The 20,131-nt window shown below is 36.1% G+C and overlaps 2 protein-coding genes across 4 annotated transcripts in view; one reads left to right on the forward strand and one right to left on the reverse strand.

The window, feature by feature from the left end:
- Positions 1-20,131, reverse strand: part of LOC126762743 (F-box/LRR-repeat protein 7) — a 346,320-nt gene that overhangs the window by 54,331 nt on the left and 271,858 nt on the right. For 2 of the 3 annotated variants that reach the window (XM_050479753.1, XM_050479734.1), the window contains exon 1: positions 1,329-1,714. The exons of the other annotated variant lie outside the window; for it this stretch is intronic. The gene's annotated coding sequence lies outside the window, so the exon portion shown is untranslated. Of the gene's footprint in view, positions 1-1,328; positions 1,715-20,131 lie in introns of those variants that run through there. 3 annotated transcript variants of the gene reach the window in all.
- On the forward strand, positions 6,745-10,292 carry LOC126762862 (peroxiredoxin-6-like). Its single transcript, XM_050479906.1, has 4 exons — positions 6,745-6,958; positions 9,339-9,713; positions 9,801-9,876; positions 9,944-10,292. Exons 1-4 carry the CDS (start codon positions 6,876-6,878, stop codon positions 10,070-10,072), a joined length of 663 nt encoding a protein of 220 aa, XP_050335863.1. The 5' UTR covers positions 6,745-6,875; the 3' UTR covers positions 10,073-10,292.

The following is a 20,131-nucleotide window of genomic DNA, read 5'->3' on the forward strand; positions in this document are numbered from 1 at the left end:
TCGAATATTTTGTTCAAATCGGTCAACTATAGCATATAGTTGCCATACAAACTGACTTATCAAAATCAAGTTTTTGTACAGTAAACTTTTTTATTTGGCAATATATCCACGTGATATTCGGTATGCAACATTGCTTAAAATAACACTATACTATTACCCGAACAAATTAATCAGATCGGATAACTATAGCATATAGCTGCCATGTAAACTGAGCGATTAAAACCAAGTTTTTGTACGAAAAACTTTTTTATTTGCCAACATTTAGTTTAAAATTATATTTTACTGCGTATGCCACATATATCCACTTATTAACACATTATTTCATATTTTCCTTTCACACTTGATTTCCATTTAAGCATGCACTTTTCCAAAAAAACTCGTTTTGTTGTTGTTACTTGTTTTGTCATGATCACTTATTGGGATTGCCATGTCGCTAACACGCTGAAGCCATAAAAATGCAAGGCGCTGCATAAGCTTTCAGTGTATGGCATTGGTGGCATGTATATTTTTGTACATTACATATGTATTATATATTATTTATATTACATATTTTCAATAACACTAAACTTTGGTTGGCTAAATTTTGGCAAAAATGTAAATATTTTTATAATTTGTCATAATTTTCTCACATACTATATAACAGGTTTTTGTAACTTTCATTTAGCTTCATGCAACTGAAGCATTTTCGAAGTTTTTACGCCACGCGCAGACTACTCAATGATTTTAATTTAATATTTACAGTTCACAGATAAACACTTTAACATTTTATTTAAAACTTTTGCGTTTCATCTAATGTTTTTTCGTTTCAATTGCGCATAAAATGCATAATTTGCAACAAATACATGCACAGAAACGCATTCATCGTGCTTATTGTTGTTGTTGGCGCATTTGTTGTGCGTGAGTACAACAATTTTGTGCTCATTTGAATATTTTCTCCACGCAAACGCATAGCGAAAACAGAAAAATGCACCAACACAGAGACATATTTCATATGCCTTACAAACACACACACACACACAGGTACACGTACTTAAATTCCAGCAGGCAACACGATCGCTACGCCAACGACTTCGTGCGCTCATGCGCTGTTTCACTTGTTCACTTTGCCTTTGCTGTTGTTTCCAACGTTGTTTAGGCTCTGGCACTTTGTTTTATATTTTCGTTTACCTTTTAACACAGTTGGTCTCGAAGATACGTACATACATACATACATATGTATGTATTATTTTCTTCTTATTTCTGCTGCATTCACATATTTCTATCCACTTAATTTATATAGTTATATACACCAACACCAACACTAACGAGCTTTACTTATAAGCACTTACATTTACTTTTGCAACTGCTGTTACTGCTTTTGTTGTTGTTGTTGTCGCTGACAATTATTGCTGCTGCTGCTGCATTTTTATGCACTTTTTCATTTGGCTTGCGTTTCGTTGGGTTTGCAAAACTCCGCACACACACAAACACGCGAATGCCTTAGAGCCAAATATATGCTATATACACGCGCACATACACATACATATATATTTTTATTTTTTTCCAACACAAGTATGTAGCCACACACATACAAGCTTACACAAATTTTGCTATATATATCTATATATACACATAAACTATTGATTTTATTCGGGGCCGCGCTTATACCGTCGGTTGCTGTCGCACGTCAGTCACGTTCACTTAACCACCACTAGAAAACGCACTCAGCGTTGTAGCGCAGACGAAATGAGACTGACTGGAAGGAGCGAGCGCTGATGCTGCTGCAGCTAAATTTGCCAAAGCGTCGATGGCGCAAACGAGTTTGGTTCGATCACATTCTATGTGTTGTTGTTGTTGATGTTGTTTGGTGATTTGGTGAATAACAGCTAGTATTTATGAAGGTAGTTTGAGTGTGGTGAATTGTGGTGTTGTCAACGGTGTTGCTGTTTGAAGAGCGTAGCAAATGTACAACTGTAAATTGCGAAAAAACAGCTGAGTTGAGCGTTGAAAGAGCTAAAGAGCGGGCAAGGCACAGTTATTAAATAATTATAATGCGTTTAAGTGAGTGAAAAGCTGCATACAATGTAGATAAACGTTAATAAATTAGTTGTTATTTACTGTTTTTGTGAAAACCTTGGCTTGGTTGAATTTAACAAAAGACTTAAGCAACGAACTTTCAACGCTTTGACTGCGACAGCTGTGTTTATTTGCGTGACATTGTGTAAGTGGTCAAATTGTGTAATATTTTTAGCTGATATAAATATTTTTTGATGAGAAAATTTAGAAAATCATGAGTTGCAACTTGCTTGGTGTGGTGGAAGAGCACTTAACGTACGCGATTACAGCGGTCTATGAAGACTAATTTAATGAAATTTAACAGCAAAAAGTCATGAATCAAGGTTTTTTGTTAAACAGGCCATTAACAAGAAGCAACAAAGCTATAATAACCTTCAGAGGCACATTTCTTTTAACATAAAATGGTATAAAAAGATCTTTAACTTGATTTTGTTTGATCAGTTTATATGGCAGCTATATGCTGTAGTGGTCGGATTTTCAGAATGTGTTGGGAAATTACAGTGCTGTCGCAAATAATAATCTCTGCCAAATTTCGTGTAGATATCTCGCCAAATGGAAATGCTTTCTATACAAGGACTTGAGCTGGTTCAGTCAGTTTGTATGGCAGCTATATGCTGTAGTGGTCTGATCTGCACAATCTGTTAGGAGATTATAGCATTGTTATGCAAAATAATCTATGCCAAATTTTGTGAAGATATCTCGCCAAATGGAAAAGCTTTCCATACAAGGACTTGAGCTGGTTCAGTCAGTTTGTATGGCAGCTATATGCTTTAGTGATCAGATCTGAGCAATCTGTTGGGAGGTTATAGCATTATCATGGAAAATAATCTCTGCCAAATTTTGTGAAGATATCTCGCCAAATGGAAAATCTTTCCATACAAGGACATGAGCTGGTTCAGTCAGCCTATATGAAAGCTATATGCTATAATAGTCTCATCTGAACAATCTATTGGTAGATTATAGAATTATTATGGAAAATAATCTCTGCAGAATTTCGTGAATATATCTCGTCAAATGGAAAAGTTTTCCTTACAAGCCTTTAATTCCGATCATACAGTTTGTATGCCAGCTATATGCTATAGTTGTCCGATATCAGGGATTCACTGGAATGAGCAATTTCTTGAGGAGCAAAGGACTTCTGCAAAATTTCAGATCGATATCTCATACACTGAATGACTAGTTCGCATATATACAGACAGATAGACTTTCAAAAGCAAACACTTACTTAAACTCGGATTTAGATACAAAAAAATTGGAAATTAGATCAGCTAAGCTCTCTTGATGATCAAATACTTACAAAACCTTAGCAATTAATTTTCATAAAGCTATTGAGAATTTGATACATGCAGTATGAGTGTCAGAAACAAGCTCACTGTTTACTAACTCTTCGATTTTATTTGAGAAGAGAGTGATTGACATGAAAAGTTATTCATAATCAAGTGGTAACAGACTTGTATATCGTAGAATTATGGACTCTTTGAGCCAGTTCAATGCAATACTCAATAATCTCAGTTTAAGTGTTTATTGAGAGAAACACACAAATGTACTATTCATTCATCTTCGAATATAACGTTTTTAAATGTATTCACTCATACATGAATTCAACGCGCTCTGAGTAACAAAAAGTTACTTGAAAAAGCTGATTGAGATGAAAACTGGTATAACTAACAGCGTTTAAATGCACATACAACACAGAAAATATTTACAGAGGCATTCAACATGGATAAAAGGGGTCTGATAAGAGATAGCAGCATGCTGGCTACTGTTTTGGACCATTAAGAGACGACAAGCTAAACTACAAGCTTAAAGATGGTGAGATGGTTGTAGAAAGTTGAAAAGGCGCAGCGTTTAAAGAGCGATATTTCTTGCAGAATTTCTTCGCTTTTCACAACTAACAACTTGTACGTGCGAATTTTTCAGGGTCTTCTGTATTTCTTGTGGTATCACCACTTGCCTATGTTATTGTTGTTGCAACTGCAACATTATTTTTACAAAATTTATCGACTGAAAATGTCAGCAAACACCTTCCACTATCAACCACCAATGCAAACAGTAATGATATCGCGATAATATTGAGAAGAGAGCGGAAGATATAAACAAGTTCGTTGTACTTACATGGATTTCAGGTGAAACATTGTTACGTGTAATAGTTCGGTCGACACGGCTACGCAGAATTACTTGCATTATGTGTTATAGTTGTTGTTGATTGAGGTATCGAAAGAGCTAAATATGCTGGGACGATGATCAGTGTTAGCTCTACTCACTATGCTGAGGCGATGACCAAAACAAATGGTGGGCTAAAACAAACTAAGAAAAACACGAAACAACAATAACAACCAAAACAACAGGCAACATAACACACGAAACAACAACAAACGCGTAGAGTGTAGCAAACTGCTCAGCAGTACGTTAAGTTGACTGGGAGAGCCCTCAGGCACATAACATTGGAATGGCAACAACAAAAGCAATAAACGCAACGAAAAACAGGTAATTATTTTAAATTTGGTTGCAGCGAAACTGGAACACCCTACACAAAAAAAAAACAAAAAAAAAAACACAAAAAAACATTTTAATACAAGCACTTGTTTTTAATCGGTCAGTTTGTATGACAGCTATATGCTATAGTGGTTCGATTTCAACAATTTGTTGAGAGTTGCTACCTTTGACCTTAACAATAATATGTGCCAAATTTCGTGCAGATATCTCGTCAAATAAAAAAATTTTCCATACAAGCACTTGATTCTGATCGTACAGTTTCTATGACGGCTATAAGCTATAGTGGCCCGATATCGGCGATTTTGGCAAATGAGCAGTTTCGTGGGAAGAAAAGAATGTTTGCAAAATTTCACACCGATATCTCAAAAACTGAGCGATTAGTTCGCGTATATATATGGCTAACTACACTTAGTTCGTAACGCTGATCAGTTATGTATATGTCGTCACCTGAAATGCAAAACTAGATATCATTAAAAAATCGAAATTGAGTTTTTATTGCTTACGATTGACTATATCATATTATATATTTAGCATAAAATTTTAACCTCCAGTAATCAGATATATAACCATGAATAACCAATATATAACCAATAAATAACCAATATATAACCAAAACTAAAATTTTGTTTCAATATGAGTGATTTATAATATATCGTTTTTTCATCATATATAACTTAGAACCAATATATTATAACCACTTAAAACGAAATTAAAATTTTGTTTCAACATGAGTGATTTATAATATATCGTTTTTTCATCATCTTACATACAATTTTAACATCCCGCTGTCAGTTATAACCAATATATAACCAATACATAACCACTTAATAACCGAAACTAAAATTTTGTTTCAATATGAGTGATTTATAATATATCGTTTTTTCATCATCTTACATACAATTTTAACATCCCGCTGTCAGTTATAACCAATATATAACCAATACATAACCACTTAATAACCGAAACTAAAATTTTGTTTTGATATGAGCGGTTTCTATTATATGAATTTTTCTTCGCCTGTAAACTTATGAAAAGTGATGTTACGTTAATTTCCATTTTAGGTGACGATATACATATATATATTTTATAAAATTAACAGTGACAAAAGTATTATACCTTGTTCAGGGTATACAAAAAAAACTCAAAAAGGTTTCAACATTGACACACACATACATACACACAAACGATTAAGTAAGTCAGTCTCAGCGCGAGAGCAAACGAAAAGGCATTCACGATTGTCGCTTCTAGCACTTAAGTACCCTCATTGCTTGTGCATGTTGTTATTTTTGTTATTGTGTACATAGTACATGTGCTGTTCGACAGCCTTCGCTTTGGCTGCCCGGTGATGGTGGCATACATTGTGTTAGGAGCCACTTACAAGCAGAGCAATGCAATATGTGTATATGTATGTATGATTGCGTGTGTATCTGTATGTATGTATGTGTGCATGCGTTTGAAACTCTGGAATGTGCCGCATAACGATCGATTGATCCACGCTCAATCGGCGCTGTGTGCTCGGTCGACTCTTCATGTGAACTTAAGGCTTTGAGGCATTTCGCTTAGTGCGCTAGCATATACTATTGCTGTCTTCGATTCGCCATTTCCGTGCTTGCTCTCTTTGAGCGCCACTCTCTTGTAAAATATATTTACTTGTAAAAGCAGCAACAATGTTATTGAGTTGAATTGAGACAAGAGTGTAAGCGGATAACTCAATAAAGTGACATAACTGCTGCCTTCGATGGAAGCAAGTTTTTTTATAGACATTTTAGCTTCTTCTGAAATTCTTACTGGACAAATGACTCTTATAAAAATGAGAAAAAATTGTATGCGCTGAATATGGTTTATTAAGTTTGTAACACTCAAAAGTAATCATCTGAGACGTTATAAAAAATATACATATATATATGTGTATATAGATGATAAAAAATATAAAAATAATAAAAACACATATATGTATATATAAATGCTTTGCATGATGAGCTGAGCTCTTCTGTTTTACATTTTGTTTGCTCGTAAATAAGTGAGTAGTTATCTCCAATGCATATAATCTGTTCACTGATAACAACTCATCTGCTTATTTGAGTAAGAGCACCATAGCTTATCTGCTCTCACAGGCACTACATGAACAACTATTTAATATATGAGAGCGTGTTTACAATATGAAGCCGACAGCGGCATATAAAAGGCTGGGAAATTATTTAGTAGTGAAGAAAGAGTGGAGACTTGTGCACTTGGGTATATGTGCGTCGGTGATTGCTGCAAGAAAGTTTGTGATTAAAATTTAAATCATTAAAAAATCAATAAATACAAAAAAAAAATTGAAAATGCGTTTGGGTGCGACAATGCCGAATTTCAAAGCTGAAACCACCAAGGGAAAAATTCGATTTTTCGAGTGGCAGGGCGATTCGTAAGTGAAAAAAATAAGTAAAAATAAAATATATATGTACATATAAACAAAGTTCCTTAGAAAGTGTGAAAAAAATTTGGTATAAATAAATATATAGTATATATAACTATAACGATGAAGTGCTTATAATAATAAGCGTATAAACAACTTATCTGTATGTATATAGTATATATTGAATATAGTTTTTCAACGCTATCAATTGTAATGAATATGATATGAATTTTAATCTCATGCAGTTAAAAATGCTATGATAATTCTATTTCGTATCGGCATTCATACATATGTACATCTACATTGTGACAAAAAAGCACCCGGAAATTGTATTTAAATTCCTCAAGTAAATGATATTTCAAAAAAAAAAAAAATGTATTTTGCTGAGTTGGTAGGACTGTCCTTAATTAGTATGCTAAATATGTTGCTGTTTATGTCGGTTTATCTCAGTGGTGTGTTGCGATTTTTAAAATGGATAAAAATATCGAACAAAGAATTTGTCTCAAATTGTGTATTTCTAAACAACTTTTGTGTCCCGAATCGTTGCAAATGTTGGAAAAGGCTTACGGTGATACAGTTTTATCAAAAACACAAGTCTACAAGTGGTACAAACCCTTCAAAGACGGTCGAGAGATCGTTGAAGACATGCTTCGCACTGGACGAACTGCGACCTCTTCAACTGATGAAATTATGTATTAAAAAACTTGAGAATATGATGCTTGAAAATCGTCAGGCAAGTGTTAAAGAGATGGCAAGAAGGTTCGACATCTCTTGCGACTTCATTTAAATGATTTTGGCGTATCTTTTGGGTATGAAACGCGTTCTTGCTCGACTCGTCCCGATAAAACTGAATTTTTTTCAAATAGAATATCGTAAAGAGATCTCTTTGAACATGCTTGACCGTGCGATTTTCGATACCACATTCATAGAGAGTGTTATAAATGCCTTTGAGACATGGATTTGTGAGCTTGACATGCAAACAAGTCAACAATCGTCGGAATGGAAGGAAAAAATGAGCCGAAACTACGCCAAAGACGCTCAAAACTCAAGGTGATGCTCATTGTTTTTGCTATATTCGTGATTTTTTGCATCATAAACTTGTTCCGGAGGGGCAAACGGTCAATAGAGAGTACTATTTGGCCGTATTGAAGCGTTTTCGTGTTAACATCCGTCGAAAATAACCGGAATTGTGAAAGAAAATACACAGATTTTACACGATGATAATGCACCATCGCGTCGAGCCACGATTGTGACCGAATTTAAAGCCAAACACGCCATGAATGCCATCGATCAACTAACGTATTTACCAGATTCGGTTACATGTGATTTTTTCTTGTTAGCCAAACTGAAATTGCCGCTCAGTGGAACCCGTTTTCAGTCGATCAAAGAGATAAAACAAAATTCGCTGAAGGAGCTGAAGGCCATACCAAAAAGTGCTTATGATAAGTGTTTCGAGGACTGGAAGAATCGTTGGCATTAGTGTACTTATTACATTTAGTGGGGATTACTTTGAAGGCGTCGCAATAAATATTGATGAATAATTAAATATTTTGTAGATTTATATCTATATGTACAATTTTCGGGTACTTTTTTGTCTCAATGTATATTCATAGCGCACATACATGTGTATATGGAGATGAGATACCAGCGAACTAACAAAACTTGTTTTGTTTTGTGCCTAAAGTAGAAAATTTTCATAATCCCGGCCCGCATGCTAATTGTGGCGACAGCTACGGTCGGTCTCCTATGCAAGTATTAACTATTTTGTAGTGTATACATGCTCCTCAGATGAGTTTGAAACCAAACTACTTATTGAAACTAATTATCTACATACGTACATATGTATATATGTAAACAAAATGTGGTACAACAAGCGCTGAATGTGAAATTGCTGTGAGTTTTGTGAAAGAGATAGAGAACGACACAAGAGAGTGAGAACAATGAACAGAGTCAACTCGCAAGATCGCGATAAAGACTTTACAGCGCTTTAACAGAGCGAAATTGGGCGCAATCGTTACGATAAGTAGCCTGTTAATAACGGAACTGAAAGAAATGTGTGATCGGGCGGCATATTTGTCGTGATCCTAGATTTATAACTGGATTTTAATGCGCTTGAGAGTATATGTATCTCATTTAAAAAGCTGGACGAAACTCGCTTAAGAAAACTGTTGTGAAGTTATTATCTGATCGTATATACTAAACTCAATTATGTATCTACACACTTGCTATTTCTCTAGGAAAATGAGATATCGCTTCATATAGTTTATCGGAATAACTGTGTTATCGGAATGACATACACATAATCTTTATAAGTTTAAATCTAGCTCGCTTATTTATATATAAACTAGTATCTATAAAATATAATCCATAACTTATGATTACTTCTCAGTTGGGTGATACTATTCTCGCATCCCTCGGACTTTACACCCGTCTGCACCACAGAACTGGCGCGTATGGCCGTGCGACTGCCAGAGTTTACGAAGCGCAATGCCAAATGCTTGGCACACTCGGTGGATGACATAGAAACGCATAATAAATGGGTGAAAGACATCCAATCATATTGCAAAGAGATACCCGAAGAGTTCCCCTACCCTGTTATAGCCGATCCACGCCGTGATTTGGCCGTACTTTTTGGCATGTTGGACGAGGATCAGAAACGCGATCCCGTTATTGCACAAACCATACGCGCACTGTACATCATTAGTCCTGACCATAAAGTGCGTCTGTCGATGTTCTACCCCATTGCTACGGGTCGTAATGTTGAGTGAGTAATTTGTTTGGTAGATATTTGTATTTTTGAAGAATCTAATAAATAAAAAAAAATAAATAATGTGTATTTATGTTATTCCAGTGAGATTCTGCGCAGCCTTGACTCATTGCAATTAACTTACAAGCTAAAGGTTGTGGTCACGCCCGTCGATTGGACTGTAAGTTATTGTGTTACTTAATTTTTTAAATTTTTTAATTACAATATTTTTTTGTATTTATATGTAGCCTGGCAATAAGGTCATGATTCAACCGGAGGTCACCGATGATGAGGCAAATAAATTGTTCCCAAAAGGCTTTGAAAAGGTGCCATTGCCTTCCGGACTGGACTATGTTCGCACAACTGAGGATTACTAATCCATTTTCAATGCAAAAAATATATCTATAGAATTTTTAAATTTTTCTCTTTACGAGTTAAGTTGATGCCCATTGAAGCATAGCACTGTGTCGATCATTTTAAAAATGATTTTGTGCTTAATTTTATAATTGTTTCCATTGAATATAAGAAAAAATAATAGATTTTAAGTACAATTCATTTACAAGAATATATTTTTAATTAATTGCAAAACAAACACAATTATTCATTGTATTCGGGATAAAACATTGTGACAAAAAAGTACCCGGAAATACCCTTATGACAACGATTTTGCCAGTCTTCGAAACACTTTTCATAAGTATTTTTTGGGATGGCTTTCAGCTCCTTCAGTGAATTTTGTTTTACCAATTCGATCGTTTGAAAATGGGTTCCACGGAGCGGCAATTTCAGTTTGGCTAACAAGAAATAATCACATGGAACCGAATCTGTTGAATTTGGTGGTTGATCGATGGTATTCATAGCGTTTGTGGCTTTCAATTCGATCACAATCGTACTCTTTTTGAAAAAAATTCAGCTTTATCGCGTGGATTCGAGAAAGAACGCGTTTCATATCCAAAATATTCACCAAAATCATTTGAACGGACTCGCGAGGGATGTTGAGTTCTCTTGTCATCTTTTAACACTTGCCTAACGAGTTTCAAGCACCATATCATTTACTTTTTTGATATTTTCATCAGTTGAAGAGGTTGAAGGTCGTCCAAAGCGCGGGTCGTCTCGACCTTCGTCTTTGAAGGCTTTGTACTACTCGCAGGCTTTGTTTTTAATAAAACTGAATCACAGACTGGTGCTGCTGCGGTGTAACCGTAACCGTTTTAGTAACCACTTGTTTTTGGACTGTGTGTACGTCCTCTAAAAATAAAGTTTATTAAACTGTAATAAGACTCCTCGCGTTTAGTACCCAATGGCACTCAATTTACCATAAGATATTATAATTAAGTTGGCTGCCATTATTTTTTATAATTTTTAGATTTTTCACTTAATAGAATATTTTAAATAATTCTCTTAACTGCTGGATGAATTTGGGTATGATAATGGGTGATCCAAGTAAAAGCACTTTTTTCAATAGCCTTTTTTTTTGACAGATCAGGCGTGAGTCGTGTCAAGTTGTCAATAAAATATATCAGCCGTAGCTGAGTGTGTACACGAAGACCGTGGAGAGTCGATTCAGCGCCGTTCACAGCAACTCGGGCTGACGTATGGTACGTCTTAACGCATTTAACTTCAAGATCTTAAAGAGCCCCAACAAGATTCAAGCCATATGTATTTTGATGGTTGATGCCTCAACGCATCAGATTTATTGAGATGACACTTCGGTGAGCAAATAAATTCACGCTTTGGCCGGTCGATTGGCCATCAAAATCATGTGAATTCAAACCGTTAGACTTTTTCCTGTGGGGATATGTAAAATCCAAAGTCTATGCGGACAGTCCTGCTTCGATTCAGGTCTTGGAGCAAAACATCAATAGTGAAAATTGAAAATTGAACTCAACGGATGGACCATCTGAGACGTAGCCGCGGCTAACATTCGAATAAAATAATCTTCAAAAATATTATAAATATAATATAAATATAAATATTGAAATATTTGATGTACAGGACCAAGAGATGATATGAATAAATTATATTTAATATGAAAAAGACTTGACACATATCAGACGAGATAACCACAGCTCAGTTTTGTTTCATTATGGTTTCATTATGGTTTTTGCTACTACTACAAGTATATTTCGTCATTTGAGTCGACAGTAATCGTTTTGTGAACTTCTATGTTAGCTGACTTCGATTTGCTATTTCTCTGCTCGCTTCTAAACTCTTTGCTTGCTTGTATGGTAAAAATAACAATAAAGTTATGGAGTTTAATTCGTGTAAGAGTTTGCGAAGTGCTTATTAAAGTGCTATAGCCGTTATCTTCAGTGCTACCAAGTATTGCTTTGCATATTTCTTAGATCACTTCTACTATTTTGAGTAGTTCAAATGACAAATGAAAATACGAATTTCTTTTTTCTTTGCAATTTCAAACATAAGACTTAAAATCAATTATAGTGATTTAAAGAAAACAAAAATAAATGGTTACAGTAAACCGATAGGGACAGCAAACGACGCCATATTTTTCCTGCTCTTTTCACATTTCTCTTCACTAAGGTTTGCCATTTTATCATGAAAAGATATACGATCCAACAACGAGTTAAAATTATTAAAATATACTACCAAAATTCGGAGTCAGTGGTCTCCACTTTAAGAGCGCTACGTCCAATTTGTGGTCGTCATAATCGTCCCGTCAGATAAACAATTGAACGTCTAGTGGAAAAATTTAAGTCCACATGCACAGAACAAAATGATCACTGAGACAAAGAAGTACCAATAGCGTCGAGAATATTGCTGCCGCTAGCGCATCAATTGAGGAAGACCCAAATCAGACTCTCACACGTCGTTCTCAAGCGATGGGCATCTCTGTGACGTCGTTGTGGTGAATTTTGCAAAAAGATCTTGGCCTACGTCTTTACGAGATCAAACTGACACAAGAACTGAAGCCCTTTGACCACCAGAATCGTCGTATGTTCGTGAATTGAGCTGGGCAAAAACTTGAAAATGATCCGGACTTTCAACAAAAAATCATCTTCAGCGATGTGGCTCATTTCTGGCTGAATGGCTTCGTCAATAAACAAAAATGAACTTCGTATGAATATCGAATGTACAATTGCAGCAGTATCGTCCGATCTATGCTTGAAAACCGTTGAAAATTAGGTTCAGCGTCTGGACTTCTGAAAGCGTGCCCGTGGTGGCCATGCAAAAAAAATTGATTTTCATACATAATTACCGTTTTGTGGGAGAATACCGTTTTTATATACAAAATATATCTGGGGACTTATGAGAAAAGCATATGATCAGCAAAATAAGCTTGACTGATTTAGTGAGAGTGTATTCGAAGTAAGAAGTTTAGTGTAGTGGGTTAGATAGTATAGATCAAATGTATATACGTATTTTTGCCAAATATTTAGAATTCTCCATTTTCTCTTCCAGACCCGTAAATTTCTCTCTCAGGCACCAAATCTAGAAGAACAATGAGCTGATTTATTGAGAATACATACCTAAAATTATTTGTAAAATTCGAACTTTAATCGTTCTTTCAAATTCAAATTCGGGAATGCAACTCATCTTGGACGGTCTCTTGAAGCCGATGTGGATAAACTCAAGTCGTTGGTTGACGCAAATTGTCGAAAAGTAACAGGAGGGATTGCCAAAAGATTAAATTTTTACAAGCACGTGAATATCTCCGAAACTCTTTGACAAATCAATATCAAACTTTCGGAAATAATACTCAAATATATAGTATATACATATATTCGATATATTAGCGAAAAAATCAATTTTTTTGAAATAAAACTCCTTAACAGTTGCACCATCTTTTGATAAGCTTTTTCTGCCATTTCTAGTCTTTAATACTGAGTTCTATCAAGTTAACTTGGTTATTTGTACAGTTTAGCCCTTGAAGATTTCCGAAAATAGCGCACCTGTTTACTTTAACTTGAAACCAATATACATGCGCTATAATTCGCTATTTAACGGTAAATAAAATAAGCGAGAAATTTAATGTGGAGTTCAAGAACAAAGTTTCTTCAGCGATAAATACTTTTATCAATTTGCTGACAAGTTGATAGAATTTGTTGCACTTACCTCCAGACCTTGTGGGCTGGTATGTTTGTGCAACCAAAGGCGAGCCTGTGTGACAGCTGTGCTCTTGTGTGGTGTACCGCATTTGTCAGAAATAGTTTTTAGTTTGTGAAATTGTATTTTTTTCAGATATTTCTGGCAACCACTCAAGGCAAGACAACATGCCACTGAAATACATGCAAAAGGCACAAGTGTACCGTTATTCCGAAGCAAAGTTTAATGCACTCAAATTACCACGAAATAAACGCAAATACAGATGGGCGAAAAAAATTAACTACAATAAGAAGACATAAACAAAAACAAAAACAATATGTATTAAGTGTGACAGTACAAGCAACAAAAGCGCTAATAATGAAATTCACAAAAAAAAAACAAAAAAGAGTCCAGCAAAGTTGTCGAAAGCGACAAAAGTCATCAGCTCGGTCTTCGTCGTTCTTGTCGATGATATTCAGCCACAAGTATTGATCAAACTTGTAAGCGGAAAATTGGCGCAAAAGTTGCATGTTAATAGCGATGAAGCATTGAAATATGGATAAATAGGTCTAAGAGGGTTCCATAAACATATATAAATTTATAGCCTTGTATTGGAATGGGATAACAGTGGCGTGTATGTGGCAAGCCGCGTAAAAGTAGACAGTCTTTCTGAGAAAAAACCTATCTTAAGACGAACAATACATTTCCAGTGTTTCCTACCGTGTGGCCTCTAATTGTTTAAAGCGTAGTCTTGTTATTGGGGGACAAGTGCATAAGAAATGCTCCATTGCTTTCCTGGAGTCTTCCTCTTAACATTTTCTGCAGTCTTCTCCATCTGTCAGCCCCATTCTATAGCCATTTGTCGTCTATATGCCGGAGGATTATTTTTAAGATTTCCCTTTTTAAAAGCAAGCGAATGGTGTGACTTACAAGTCTTGTTGAGCCGAATGTAGCTCGTCTCTAAGCTTTATAAACTCTACTCCACGATGTTAAATCTGTACAAAATGTATAAGTTGAGTGGAACGTTCTGTGCTGTACCTCATAAATTTTATCATTTCTTTTGTATTGAAAGGATAGCTGTGGGTTTCATTAAGGGACATCAAAAGAGACTGTTACATTTAGATGGCAAGAAATTGTTTTAGCGGTAGCCAAAAAGGATATAATCCAGTTTAGTACTCAGCACCACGGCAGAAAATATCAATGCTACTTGTCAGCCTGAAATTGCTTAGTGGAAAGAAGAATACTTCCGAGCGATAGGATTTTAGTTATTTGTTATCAAGTATCGGGTTTTTCAATAAGAACGGTTTTGGGATGTCAATGAAATACTTTATTCCTGTAAAAGTACATTCGATGCCATTATGTATGGAACTCGATTTCTTTCGCATGGCCACCACGGGCACGCTTGTCGAAGTCCAGACCAAGAACCCAATTTTCGACTATTTCCAAACATAAATGGACTGATACTGGTGCAATTTCACGTTCGATATTCGTACGTAGCTTATCAATTGTGGCTGGCTTGTTGGCTTAGACCATTGACTTGGCGTAGCCCCACAGGAAATAGTCTAACGGCTTCAAGGCGGCCAATTGATTGGGCCATTTCGTGAGATAACACGTTCACCAAACTTGGTTTTCAATAAATCGATTGTGACATTCGCTGTGTGGCTTGTGGCGCCGTCTGTTGGAACCACATATTGTCCAAGTTCATATCATCCAATTCGGGTCAAAAATATTCGGTTATCATTGAGCGGTAGCGATTCCCTTTCACAGTAACGTGCCGGTCTTGATAATCAAGGAAGAAGTACGGCCAAATGACGCTGCCTGCCCATAAACCGCACCAAACCGTAATTTTTTCGGGATGCAATGGTAACTCATGGAGTTCGTGTGGTTTGCTGTCTAATCAATAACTCATATTATGCTTATTGACGAAGCCATTCAGTCAGAAATGAGCCTCATCTCTGAAGATGATTTTTCGATAAAAATCCGGATCATTTCCAAGTTGTTGCTCAGCCCAATTCACGAACATACGACGATTCTGGTGGTCAAGCGGCTTCAGTTCTTGCGTCAATTTGATCTTGTAAGGATGTAGGCCAAGATCTTTTCGCAAAATTCGCCACAATGACGTCACAGAGATGCCCAAAGAACGACGTGTGAGAGACTGATTTGGGTCTTCCTCAATTGATGCGCTATCGGCAGCAATATTCTCGACACTGCTGGCACTTCTTTGTCTCACTGAACATTTTGTTCTGTGCCTGTGGATTCAAATTTTTTCACCAGACGCTTAATTGTTGATCTGACGGGACTATTATGACGACCATAGATTGGACGTGGCGCTGTGAAAGTTGAGGCCACTGACTCCGAATTTGGGTAGCAAATTTTAATAGTTTCGACTCGTTGTTGGTCGTATATCTTTCCATGATGAAATGGCAAACCTTACAGAAGAGAAATGTCAAAAGAGCGGGAAAAAATATGGCGTGATTTGCTGTCCCTATGGGTCTACTATTGAAAAACCCTTTACATGCATTATCTTCTTGATGTACATAAGTATTGAACTGATAGTTTTGTAGAAATCTTCCTCATTTTACCGGAACTTGCCTGGCGTTATCCTCAAACTCTTAAAAAAATTCCACCATTGATCGAAAGACCACAATATCCGCTACGCTATTTTGAGGGCAGATTTTGACTACTTCTGCGCTACAGTAAAAGTGACCATGGTTGAAATCCATATCGGAAAGGGTTTGGTGTTTGACAGATAAGCAAAGTTTAATCGGGGTCCACTCGAGTTACTTAAACATGGCTGTTCTTGAAACGGAAAGTTTAAGAACTCTAATAAGACAGTGTAATTGGTGGGACGATTCAATTCCAGCTGTTCGCTTGCGATCGGCTAAAATTTAGTTTTTGAACTGCATGTACGGGTATATTCGGATATAAGGGATCGCATAGAGACCTAGCCGACCTTAGAGTTGGTTTGAGTGTAGTTCTAAAGCAAATACTTCTTTTTGGTTAAGATTTTTTCACTCATTGAACGGAAAATTTAATTTTTGAACTGATTGTAAGCTCGGGTGAGCAAAATCGTTTTGTGAGTATAGGAAACCGAGTAGATTTGGATACCTTGCAGACTTTAGCGCCGATTTGACTGCATACACTTCCAAACTGTTAACTTTTTTTTGCCACCCAGTATTCTGCCCACCACTGTTCTATTAACCATTTCTCCAGTGGCAACCTTTCAACTTGTTAATGCTCAAATTATGCTTAGGAATGTTATTAGTTTCTGCTGCTATTTGTTGATTTGGTTTTTTGCTCATTTTGCACTACATGGCACGAAACCCATAAAAAATTGTGAATGCCCCTGCGTTTATTGTTCCTTTCCGGTTGTGTACTATTTATTACCGCCACACAGGACATTTTTGTTTTTAGTATGGGTTCCATCGCAACCGAACCCCCCGCACAATAACAACAAAGAACAGCATAGCGTAGCGAAGCTATAAAAGCGGCCCACCAACGCTGTCGCCGTTTCAGTTAAACGTCTAAATTAGAAGTTGAGCGCGCGCGCCCGTGCGACCACAAGCAAACAGAAATAATTAATAATATCACAAATACAAAGCACAATTAATGAATCGGACGGGTTAAATGACCGCAGCCTTTACACTTTTGACGCGCAAATCAGCGTGAAAACGAGCGTCGGCAATCGAGCGAGTTACAACGTTTCGTCTCGCAGCGCGTCTAGAAAGTTCTTGGCAAACAATTTACACCACACACCGGAAGGAAGTGGCAGTGCATGTCCGTTGGCATTTCCCTGGGCCCCCTTGGCAATTGTTACATTTCGCAAAGCTTTGTGTGTTTTGCGCCAACATTGCATGTCAAATTATTAAACCACATATTACATACAACAACAACAGTTGAGCACAAGCAAACTTTTTGCGAAATAAAGTTGCTCCGAGCCTCCCTACCACCCGGTCCAAGGCATAACGCTAAATGTTCACCACATACTCGCGCCTTGTTAGCGGCTACACCACACTGCATTGCTGAAGATGAAGTCGGAAAATTTCTTCACTGCCTTAGCTAACCTCAATCAGAGCGCACGTCAGTCATACGTTTCGCAACTGCTGAGCAGCGATCACGTTACGCGTCGGCGGCGCTCATCGTGCGGCCATTCGGATAAGGATAGTGTTTGTAGTTCGCGCATCGGCGGCAAGCGGCAGCGTACAAGGCAAGCACGCTATTACTTTTAATAAAAAAAATATGTGTTTTTAGGAATTTAATTGTGAAATATGTAAAAACAAAAATTTTTTTCAAATATTGAGACTGCAAGTTTGGCTCATGAACAAAACAAAACTCAACGAAATGGTTCAAAATATGCATTTTTTAACCAAGAAAAAATGTTACTTCGCAAGTAATAATGAAAGTCAATGCAAAAGTATTAACTACAAGCGCTTTCACTTTATAAATATTCGGTGCGATTATTTATCTGAATAACTTAAGAGGTTACATGGATTACTTCGGGTAAAAAATTGACTTTTTTCAACAATTTTTTCTTATATAAAAAATGAAATATTTTATTAGAATTTTTTATTGTTACAAACATACATATCAAAGATTTTAATATGTTAATTGTTAATATGTATGTTAGAAATTCTAAAATTTTTGGAAGAAAATATTTTAAACTCGGCCATTACGACGCCAAGTCCCGTGACCGCACGGAAAAAAGATGCTCCCGCTTTGGCAGGCCTTACAGGATCATCTACAGTGAAAAAGTACGTGTTTTAATTAAAATCTTAACTTAGAACTTGAATGAAGGAAAAAACCTGAAAATTGAATTTTTCGCAAACATTTTTACAAAAAAATTAAAATTTTGGTGAAAATCAAATAGTTGAAATAAAAAAAACCTTTGTTCAAGCCTTTAAGCATTGCAGTATCTCAAAGACCTGTGTAAAATTTCATGAAGATCGGTTGAGTGGTTCCCCAGAAATCTTGCCAACCGACTTCAAAAACAGTTTCGAGAAAAACGCACTTAAAGACGGCGCACTAAGCCTAGCTAACCTCGAGCGCACAAGTTCTCAAGGCTGTATATTAGAAACTATTACTTTGATCAACTTAAAAATTTTGGACAATATTCTAAAGGTGCTGTAGAATTTAATAAAATAATAAAAAAAATTATATTTTTGAAATCCGTAAACCCATGTAACCTCTTAAGTACTCAAAGAAGTGAAGCTGGTCTCTACAACATACAAGTTTTTTGAGAATACTTGTCTTCGATTCGCCCTCTTGTCATAAAAAGTACATGTAAAAGCAGCAACAACAGCAAAGTTATCGAGTTGATTTCTACAAGAGAGTATGCGAATCCTTCATCAAAGTGATATATCCGTATCTTCAATGAATGGTCCAAATGACAAATGAAAATGCGAATTTCTGTTCTTTTCTTAAACTTCTAAAACATAAGACTTCAAATCAATCATACTAATTAAAAAAAATCTAAATAAATGGTTAAAGCAAAGAGTTTTACGCGAAAAAATAATTTATCCAACAAGAAAGAAGGGTTGCACCACAAGTGCCGCCCGTTTGCTTGAGTATCTGGTAAAGCGTTCGATTCGCTGAAGAGTAGCGCTTGGCGATCGAAGACAGCTCATATCAAAATTATTAACGGTTGAATATGTTGAATTAATTACGTGTAATTTTTTTTATTGAAAAAATATTTATTGAGAAATATTTTCGCATATGGGGCCATATTAAATATGTATACTCTCAATTTAACTGGGAAATACTGCAGGGTTTAAAATCCTTGGTCGAATAGAAAGTTTTTGATTAGTTAATTTCGAATGTTGTAGAAACACAACATTATATTAGAGGACCAAAATATAGTATTTGGTGAGGTATGTAACTAAGAGCTCCATTAAAAAACCCAAGTAAGGAAGGGTTAAGTTTTCAGGACAAGATTTCAGTCGACTTTATCAATTTTTGGTACAAAAAATAAGCTGTCTCAATTTCATTAAACTAACTCCCACATTTGTCGCTATACATATATAGGGTGATCCATTTCGAGGCCCTTACTTTTTTAAAGAAAAAACACATTAGCTTCAAATTTAATGGGGGATGTTTATTATCATTTTTTTTGGCATTTATTTTTTGAAAATTACCTCTTTCAAATGTTGGCCACGGCTACGTCTCAGATGGTCCATACGTTGAGTACAATTTTCGATGACTCGTTCGAGCATTTCGACTGGTAACTGGCGAATGACATAAGTAATGTTTTGTTCAAAGGTCTGAATCGAAGCTGGCTTGTCCGCATAGACTTCAGATTTTACATATACCCACAGGAAGTCTAACAGTGTGATATCACACGGTGTTGATCAATCAACCGGCCCTGAACGTGAAATTATCTGCTCATCGAAGTGTTATCT

This window comes from Bactrocera neohumeralis, chromosome 2, assembly GCF_024586455.1.
Source record: "Bactrocera neohumeralis isolate Rockhampton chromosome 2, APGP_CSIRO_Bneo_wtdbg2-racon-allhic-juicebox.fasta_v2, whole genome shotgun sequence".
NCBI classification, from domain to species: domain Eukaryota; kingdom Metazoa; phylum Arthropoda; class Insecta; order Diptera; family Tephritidae; genus Bactrocera; species Bactrocera neohumeralis.

Excerpts from the sequence above, each read along its gene's own strand:
- LOC126762862 (XM_050479906.1), top strand. The coding sequence starts at position 6,876 with ATGCGTTTGGGTGCGACAATGCCGAATTTCAAAGCTGAAACCACCAAG. Across the intron at positions 6,959-9,338 it reads TTCGAGTGGCAGGGCGATTC|TTGGGTGATACTATTCTCGC; the intron begins GTAAGTGAAAAA and ends ATTACTTCTCAG. Across the intron at positions 9,877-9,943 it reads TCACGCCCGTCGATTGGACT|CCTGGCAATAAGGTCATGAT; the intron begins GTAAGTTATTGT and ends ATTTATATGTAG.